Here is a 9,906-nt window from a genome sequence, read left to right on the forward strand (position 1 = left end):
TTCCTTGGCTATGTCATCGATGACGGTGGTATCCAGATGGACGAGGGGAAGGTTAATGCCATCCGAAACTGGCCTGTTCCAACCACAGTCAAGGAACTTCAACGCTTCCTGGGATTCGTGAACTTCTATAGAAGATTCATCTACCACTACAGCTCCATAACCAGTCCACTCACTAGTATGCTCCAGAATAAGCCCAAATCTCTGTCCTGGTCACCAGCGGCCACGGAGGCCTTTGAAGTGCTAAAGAAGGCCTTCACTTCTGCCCCGCTCCTCATCCATCCAGACCCAAATAAGCCATGCGTGGTAGAGGTGGACGCTTCCACTACAGGAGTAGGAGCCGTGCTTTCTCAGCAGCAGGGGGACTCCAGCCAAACTCCATCCATGTGCCTTCTTCTCACGCAAACTCAACCCGGCGGAGAGAAATTATGACATCGGCAACAGGGAGCTCCTGGCTATCAAACTAGCCCTAGAGGAATGGAGGCATTGGTTGGAGGGAGCACATCATCCATTCAGCATCCTCACTGACCATAAAAACCTACAATATTTACGAGACGCCAAGAGACTCAATCCTCGTCAGGCAAGATGGGCTCTCTTTTCCATGAGATTCAATTTCACCATTTCCTATCGTCCAGGCCCCAAGAATGTGAAAGCAGATGCTCTCTCTGGTGTCAGTGTCAAGTCAGTGAGGAACCAGAATCCATTATCCACAAGGAAATCTTCGTAAGCCCCATCCAATGGAAGGATACCCCAGTCACCTCCACCAATGCTTCTATGCCCACTCGGCCGGGTTGCCCACCAGGAGTGCAGTACGTCACCAGAGCACAACGCACTTCCCTAATTCACTCCGTTCACACCTCTCTAGGCACTGGCCATCCAGGGGCCAACAACACCCTCTCGCTGCTACGAGATCGCTTCTGGTGGCCCAATATGGCAAGGGACGTGAGAAGGTTCGTGCAAGGATGTCCAGACTGTGCCATGTCCAAAAGCCCGCGCCACTTACCATCTGGCAAACTCCTTCCTCTACCAGTGCCAAATCGCCCCTGGTCACACCTAGGAGTAGACTTTGTCACAGACCTGCCACCCTCAGAAGGTAACACATGCATCCTGGTAATAGTTGATAGTTTCTCAAAGTCATGTCGCCTTCTGCCCCTCAGAGGTCTCCCCACTGCACTGGAAACGGCTGAGCTTCTCTTTAACAAGGTCTTCCGCTATTATGGCATTCCCGAAGACATCGTCTCAGACCGGGGACCTCAGTTTATTTCAAAGGTATGGAATGCTTTTTTCAAACTCCTAGGTGTGACCGTAAGCCTCTCGTCCGGATATCATCCAGAATCGAATGGTCAAACGGAGAGGAAGATTCAAGAGGTGGGGCGATTCCTGAGAACCTTCTGCCATGGTCACCAGGATTCCTGGAACCAGTTCCTGGGCTGGGCCGAGTACGCCCAGAATTCCCTGCGACAGTCTGCTACTGGTCTCACTCCCTTCCAGTGCGTACTCGGGTTCCAGCCTCCACTGTTCCCCTGGTCCGGGGAGCCTTCTGATCTTTCGGCGTTTGAGTACTGGTTCCGGGAAAGCGAGAGGGTCTGGGACGCTGCTCACCACCATCTCCAACGGGCAGTGCGCAGGCAGAAGAAGGCCGCGGACCTTCGAAGAGCCGAAACACCTACCTATCAGCCAGGTCAGAAGGTATGGCTGTCAACTCGGGACATCAGACTGCGCCTGCCCTGTAGAAAGCTCAGTCCCAGATTTGTTGGCCCCTTCACCATCCTGGAACAAGTAAACCCGGTCACCTACAAACTCCAACTCCCCTCACAGTACAGAATTCATCCCACGTTCCACGTATCACTACTTAAGCCTCACCATGAACCTGTCTCTCTCCCCACAGAGCCTGGCCAGACGGAGGAACCCCCTCTTCCCTTGATCCTGGATGAGAGGACTCAATGACTTTGCTACTACTTCCATTTGAATACTTCCTGCATTACTTACCTCCTGTGTTCCTCCTAGTGTCTCCTCGTCTCCAAGTGTCTCCTGTTCCTCCTAGTTCCCGGATCGCTGAGGTGTGTGTTCCTCCTGTGTGCATTCCAGCTCCTGTAAAGCCAAAGACTCGGATTACTCCACTCGTCATATCCTTTGAACTGGTCTACGAACTATTCACTCACCATCACATCATCTGGACCCTACACCCGTACTCTCTGTGACCAAATAAAACTGTTTTATAAATACTAACCTGTTGCGTCAGACCTCTTCCGTTACAGCTGGTGTATAGGACACACTTTTTAGGTAATGTTTGATAAACTGATATTGCCTGGAAAGTACAGTTTACTGTAATAGATGAAAACCATGTACTGTATAGTTTTTATAGTTGTTGTTCAGCAAATTTGTATTTTACACATTTGCTCTGTTTGCCAGTATGCATAAGTATGAGTGTTTGTCCTTTTAGTACTTCCAGATATTATTAATGTGGGTTTGTTGGCTAAACGTTTTTGGAAAAATAGTGATGAGTAGGCCACCTTTAACAATTTTGTGCACACATGCAGGACAGTTGTAGCAGATGGGCTGCTGTAATTACCAGGGCACAGACAACCGATAAGTTGCCCCAGAGACAGAGGCTTAACCTTGCATATACAGTAGATAAATGAAGATAAATCCTCTGCCTCCTTGAGACTACTTTTCCTTGCATGTGTGTATGATGGTTGTTTTCGAGCAGGTTTTAAAAACATGTCCATAATTGACAGGTAGGCTCCTATGTGTGTCATATCTCTCACAAGAGACAGTATGGCACTGACATATATGACGGAATTCAGTCCACTGCACACGTCACACATCCTGAGTCAGTCTGAGGAAAAGCCAAGAATTCAATGTCACAGAATGACTGCTCAGATAGATTTGATCCTCCAGATTTGGAGGATTCCTCTTCATGAAGGGGAAAGAGGACAAAAAAAGACTCAAATCTATACCAGATGGTCTCTGAGCAAAAGTTAAAAATGACAACCCATTTTTACTGCCTCAATGTAGGATATTATGATGCTAATGTCTGAAAAATAAGAATGGAAATGTCTCGCAGACAAAGCTATCATTTAATTTAATTGTATTTCTGTAATGGTGGTGATGTGCAGGAGATGGTCAACAATTTGCTGTTTAATTATGATGGCAACATTAACATGCTAAGGATAAGATGGTGAAAAGTGTATAATTTGGATTGGAGTACTTTTTGATCTATTTCATTTATGTGTTTAAATGGCAAATGTCTTGTAAGGTCACTTTTGACAGTGTTTAATGAGGGTTTAATTTTCCAAAAAGTTCAATATGTTTTTATATGTTTGCCAACTGCTGCCAATGACATCCTCAATTAATCAACAGACTCTAGAACGAATGTATTTGTCCTGATGAATTTCTTCTTTTTTTTTTTGAAGGGTGACTCAGTGAACATGGCCACAAATTCCATCCACTGGTTCCGGAAGGGCCTCCGTCTCCATGACAACCCTGCACTTCAGGAGGCAGTATGTGGGGCAGACACTGTTCGATGTGTCTACTTCCTGGATCCCTGGTTCTCTGGGTCCTCCAACCTTGGGGTCAACAGATGGAGGTGGGTGCAGATGTTTTAGAAATATAAGAAAGCATAATTTCATCTCATATTTAATCTGTTAGTTATGAGTATCCACAAATGAGTGAAATACATTAAATGTACTCATTGAAGTGCCTGATATGAACAAAATTTGCCATTAAGCCATCATATGCAGTTCCTTTATGCATATTTTTTTAATAGGACCACTAAACGGTACAAACACAGTCATGTATTTATTACATGCTCGAATGTGGTTGCAACTAACAATAAAAACTAGCCCTAACTAAGTTTTATTGTATGATGTTTTGCAACTTTAAAATGTTGAGTAGCCTTGACATGTATAACAACTACAACTGTAGACTGGTAAACTGTACTGAGCAGGAAGAGCAAAACCATCAATATCGGATCAGTAAACATCTAATGGTTTCGTTATGATAGCTATGTGATACTATGTGTCAGTAAGTTGTTGTTATTTTAGCATGTGTGTTTGGCTCAGTGTTATTTTTTTAGGATTACTGATAAACTAATGTAGTTTGATTTGTATTAGTTATCTATTTTAGTTTTAGTTACAGTTGTAGTAATGTTGTCATTTTATTAGTTTTTTATTATGTCTATATAGGTTTTTTATTAAGTTTTAGTTTTATTTAATTTTAGTTATTTCAGTACTTCAACATACAAAATGGAAATGAAATAATATATATATATTGAATGTATTTATATATATGTACATGTATATGTATGTGTGTGTGGCTGTACATACACATATGTAGTTTTTTGGTGTTTGGCTTAGTGTTATGTTAGAATCATTATTATACTCATACCTTTTGTTCTTTTCATATTTTGAATTGTTTTTAGCTTTATTTTTTTTGTTTTCATTTAAATGTTTAGTTTTGAAATGTTGTATGCATTTGTCATTTTTATTTAATTTATTTTCTTAAATGTGTATATATATAGTATTTATAGAGTTTTCGCTTTTAGTTTTAATTACTTTTTCTTATTTGTAAGTCGCTTTGGATAAAAGCGTCTGCTAAATGACTAAAAGTAAAGTAAAAGTAACTGATCTTCCATCTTGTCACTTTATGTTGTTTACATTTGATTGAATGAGGGTCAGAAACTGATATTGAGGTCATGCTGCAGGGATCAACGCTAAGGATTTTTTCTACTGGCCCGGTCGGGTTCAAATTTTAACTTGCTCTGCCAACATTTTCACTGGCCCTACCACAAAAAATAAAATAGTTGCTGTTATCATTGTTTTTGATCTGTTATGTTGTATTCTAATAAATAAGCTTATATGACAACAATATTTATATGCCAAAAATAAACATAAATATATTTATAATTTAAACATTATTAAAGACAAGTGACAGCCAGTAAATAAGAACAAATGAACAAATTACAAGTAATAGCACAATTAAATATAGGCCTACAGCACAAAACAAAGAAATGAACTGATGCTTTAGGTTTTTATGTTTGTAGATGTTCAGGTACAGAAATTGAAAAATCACATATAAAATAACATTTGCATATTCTTTACTCTGTGTTGCACCTTGATTTTTCATAGCCATTTTAAATTAGAGGCAACCACTGCATTTTAATCATGAATTGAAAAAAAGTGCAATGTTTGATTTATATTAGACTGTATAATTTCGAAATCTGAAGCAAAAACAGAATAACCTGACTTTAGCTTTGTGAAATTACGCTACATAAAACATCTGTATGAAACAGAAACAGCAGTTGGGCTGAATGAGACGCAGATTCACTCTCTGACAGCAGGTGGCGCTTATAGAACAGTGATACAGCGTTTCCTTGGTTACCGCTGTAAACACAGCAGCGTTACGTGTATTAAAGGGATAGTTCACCCAAAAATAAAAATTTTATGTTTTTCTGCTTACCCCCAGGGCATCCAAGATGTAGGTGACTTTGTTTCTTCAGTAGAACACAAACAAATATTTTTAACTCAAACCGTTGCAGTCTATTAGTCTTATAATGGCAGTCAATGGGCTCCACGGCTACACAGACAAAACCTAATTAAACCCTGTGGCTCGTGACGATACATTGAGGTCTTAAGACACGAAACAATCGGTCTGTGCAAGAAACTGAACAGTATTTATATAATTTTTTACCTCTGATCCACTGCAATGTCCAACTGTCCTGAGCGCGTTCACAACATCCGGCGCGTGACACGTGTACGTGCTCTGGCATAGTAGACATAGATATAAATATAAGTAGATGCCTCATTAGTGACTGTTTCTATGGGCCGCGATACGTTCCAAAATGGCGGACGCGTCAACGTATCTGGAGCGGTCGAATAGGGCATCTATACGTATCTATGATAGCAGACGCATGTGCGGAAGCGATCTGTCGCGCGTATACGTCACTCATTATTTACACAGTGCAGAGAGATTGCGGACGTGTTCACTGCCACTGCGATGATCTAAATATATTTAGAAGTATTTATTTGACGTCACGCGCCGGATGTTGTGAACGCGCTCAGGACAGTTGGACATTGCAGTGGATCAGAGGTAAAAAATGATATAAATACTGTCGTGATGGCCCAAAATGGATTGTTAATATGCGTTATTGTGGAAAATATTGTGTATTGCTGGGTTTATGAAGTTCTTGGTAATATTACAAATAATTTTAGTAGTCTGTTTTGGTGACAATTTAATGCCTAATGTAAATTTGGGTCCTGTAGCAAAACCAGTTGAGAACTGCTGATTTACACAGTGGTTAAAATTAAGAAACGCTCCTTTTGAGTTCTGTTGCTTTCACTAAAAGGATTTAAAATTTTCATTACAATGGGATGTGAGCACTGAGCAGTCAGATATGTCTATGCGTTTCTATTTTAAACCAGTGAATACCCACACATGAGGTAATCTGACCACATGGCATGTATGCAGATCAATCCAGTGCCATAACAGTCAGTCAAGAGGAAAGTAGGCCAAGTCGCCAACCAGCAGATGCTTCGGTCTCAGAAGACAATCAGACATTCTGATCACAGAGCTTGTCTTTCAGCTCTCCTCCTACTGACTGCATAAAGTGTGATTTGACTGAATGTTAAAGCGAGCTAATTCACCAGATTAAAAGATGAAGCACCCGTGACTGGATTTGTCATTGTCAGCTGCAGTGTTCAGATGGCCTCTGCAAGTCTTGCTTAAAAAACCTGTTGAGCACCAGGTTTAGGTACTTTAATGCAGGGAGATTGCAGGTCACGCTGTGTTGTCTGCTCTAAATCGCCTTTAAAAATAGTGGTGTAAATGAGTAAGCTGCTGTTAGGATTCTTTGTCTTCACTGCTATCATGCACACTACACTACATCATTACATCCTTAAGAGAAGCATGTCACTTCATGTCAGTGCATCATGTCAAAAATATGCTTGATGTCATGCAGTAGACGATTACAAGTCACTCAAACTGATATGCATTGACACAGATAGAACTGATGTAACTGATTGAATTAATGATAACTATTTGTTATTGGTTTACGTTACCATGCTCTGGGATGGGAATTACATTCACATAACACTAATATAAGTCAATTATTGTTGACTTGAGATGCAAAACTGGAATGGCCAGGTTACACATCTTGTGTCTGCAGCACGTACAGTAAGTGGAAGACAAATGTTTTCACAAGCAGCAGAAGCATTACTGAAGCAGCATTATCTATTTTTGCCATTCCAGCATCGAATTTACATTACCCCTCCCTATATACAGTATATATATATATTAGGGCTGTCATCGTTAACGCATGCGATTCATTTTATAATCCTTAACACGTTAAAATAATTTAACGCAAAATTACTGAAGCACAATTTCTATTCTAACCATTTAACCCAATTTTGCTACTCCACTTGTGATTAGATCATTTTAAGTTGTTAAACTCAAAAAGTTTTCAGTCTCCAGTAAGCGAATGCATTCAAACAATCCGTCCAAAACTGCGCTAATATAAAGGAAACCAGGCTGATTACATCAGAGATTGCAGAGAGAACAGAGACTCGCACACGAGTTTAAGTGAATTATTAATTCCAGTGTGTTTCGATTTAAAACACGAGTTCTGTCATATTCTCTGATTGTCTCTGAAGAGCACGAGCCCTCACACGTCGCGCTGTGTGAAGTACAGACTGAACGGATTGTCAACACATCCCACCGCTGTATGGCCAGATGAGATGCAAACTACGGTTTCTCGACTTGATAACCAGTCTCGCTAGTAAAGTTTTGATGGATGAAGACTGCAACCAAGGTAAAGACGATTGCGGTGGCGTACAGGAGTCGTACAGTAAGCACGCATGAGTCCGTTATAATAATGCGTGTATGAGTGCTCTTGACGCACTGATCGCACATTGTATTTATGCACAGACATTTCCATATATTCATGTTGTTTCCACACATTCACGATAATGTTTTGATTTGTCATGTTTATGTTGCTGTGTTTACTTATACGGAATGGATCCATGTACTGTAGGCTAGTAGATATATGCATTCAGGAGGTGGTTGGTTTAAGGTTTTTTTGGCATCTTCATGTGGTCCTGTTCGGTATCGCAACTTGGCTTCTCTAAAATGTAAAAAAGCTCTTTGCTGTTGCACTGTACACATACTATAAAATTCTAATTTTTTTTCTTTCATATGTGCTTATATGGGCTCCTTATATCATTTGGTTCTTTGGTGTCCTTTTGGAGTTTCTTGTAGTGAGTCTGAGTCGTCGAACCAGAGGACCAAATCCTCTAAAAGATGCAGACATCTATGTAAAAATGGGGAAGGACAAAGACATATAACTGGGAGATACATTAATCCCATCAAAGGTAAGTTTTATTTTTTTTTGGTTTCCCCGAAACTGTATCTCTTAATTAGTTAACTTCTATTATACTAGATACACAATGGTCCACCAGAAATACAGTCTGTGACGTGTACAGTGTAACATGCATGCCTTGGATAATACAATAATAGAGTAAAATACATTTCATAATAGACCAAAGTGTTAGATCTAACAACAATGAAGAAGGGACCTAGGGGTGTACTCACACTAGACGATCTGAACCGTGCTTGAGCACGTCTGACCCCCAAAGCCTGGTTCATTTGACTAGTGTGATTGCTCCGTGCCGCGGTTAGTTTAGCCGGCCCTGGCTCGGTTGGAAGAGGTGGGCCAGAGCGCGGTTCAGTTGGGCTCGGGCATGGTACGCATGTAGTGAGTGGAGCGCTGAACTTCTGATATGTGCAGCATGATTGCGTGAACATTTCTGAGCGGCAAAAGTGATAGGTCTGTAAAGCAATATATTGTGAGAGGGACGTGTGTGTTACCGTGTCCCAAACGACTCAAAATAATAAACCAAACAAAACGATGCACTCCACTGTGTTGAGCAAGAGCACTTCTCTGCTGTCTTCACGTGCTATCGGAAACTTCCTATTTCCCACTTATGAAGTCGTGAGCGCTTCACCCATTCCAAGCCAGTACTGATCATGTACTGATTCGCACCGACAACGTCTGTGGTGTCGTACATAACTCACCAAGGGGGCTTACGATCCAAGGCTCGGTACAAGCAGGCAGCGAATCTCCTGCTATGGATGGACCGTCCCTTTCTCTCCATCAGAGCTGCGCACATCCCCGGTCTCCTGAACCGTGGGGCAGAAATGCTTTTGAGGAAGGGGATTCCTCAAGGATAGTGGAGGCTGCATCCTGAGTCAGTCATGATTTGGACCCGCTATGGGGAGAGCGGAGGTGGATCTGTTCGCCACGAGCGAGAATGCGCACTGCCCGCTGTTCTTCTCCCTGTCTCACTCCCGGCTGGAAGGGGACGCTCTGACATCACACTGGCCAGCAGCCAGGCTGTATGCGTTCCTCTGATCAAGATAATGCAGCTGGTGATATGAAAGATCAGGGAGGAGGAGGCTTTGGTGACACTCGTCACCCCGAACTGGCCGAACCAGCCTTGGTTCCCGGACCGGACAAAGCTGCTGGTGGCGCCGCCCTGGCCGATCCCCATCAGGAAGGATCTGCTGTCTCAAACGAGCGGCTCGGTGTGGCACCCCAACCCGGAGTTATTGAACCATCATGTGTGGCTGCCTCTGGGATATCAAAGGAGCTGACCGCCCTGCATTCTCATGTGCTTGATACGCTCTCGGAGGCGCGGGCGCCCTCCACGAGACATTTCTATGCTCTAAAATGGGGAGTGTTTGTGGTGCCGTGATGTTCATATCGACCCGGCTGCTTGCTCCGTGTCGGATGCTCTGCGTTTTCTACAGTACAGGCTTGATAGTGGATGTCTACAATCAACACTGGCTGCTATTGCCTCGTTTCGTTCCCCGCTGGGCGGGCAATCGATCGGTAGGCACGCGCTGGTGGTGAGT

General features: G+C 42.4%; 1 protein-coding gene across 4 annotated transcripts in view; it reads left to right on the plus strand.

Annotated features, from left to right (window-relative positions):
* Nucleotides 1-9,906, plus strand: part of LOC107668038 (cryptochrome-1-like) — a 44,024-nt gene that overhangs the window by 11,276 nt on the left and 22,842 nt on the right. For all 4 annotated transcript variants that reach the window (XM_016459780.1, XM_016459777.1, XM_016459778.1 and 1 more), the window contains exon 2: nt 3,414-3,586. In XM_016459780.1, coding sequence (XP_016315266.1) covers nt 3,429-3,586 — 158 coding nt within the window. In that variant the 5' untranslated portion in view covers nt 3,414-3,428. The remainder of the gene's footprint in view (nt 1-3,413; nt 3,587-9,906) is intronic.

The sequence above is a fragment of the Sinocyclocheilus anshuiensis genome, unplaced genomic scaffold (assembly GCF_001515605.1).
Source record: "Sinocyclocheilus anshuiensis isolate Anshui unplaced genomic scaffold, SAMN03320099.WGS_v1.1 scaffold1024, whole genome shotgun sequence".
NCBI classification, from domain to species: domain Eukaryota; kingdom Metazoa; phylum Chordata; class Actinopteri; order Cypriniformes; family Cyprinidae; genus Sinocyclocheilus; species Sinocyclocheilus anshuiensis.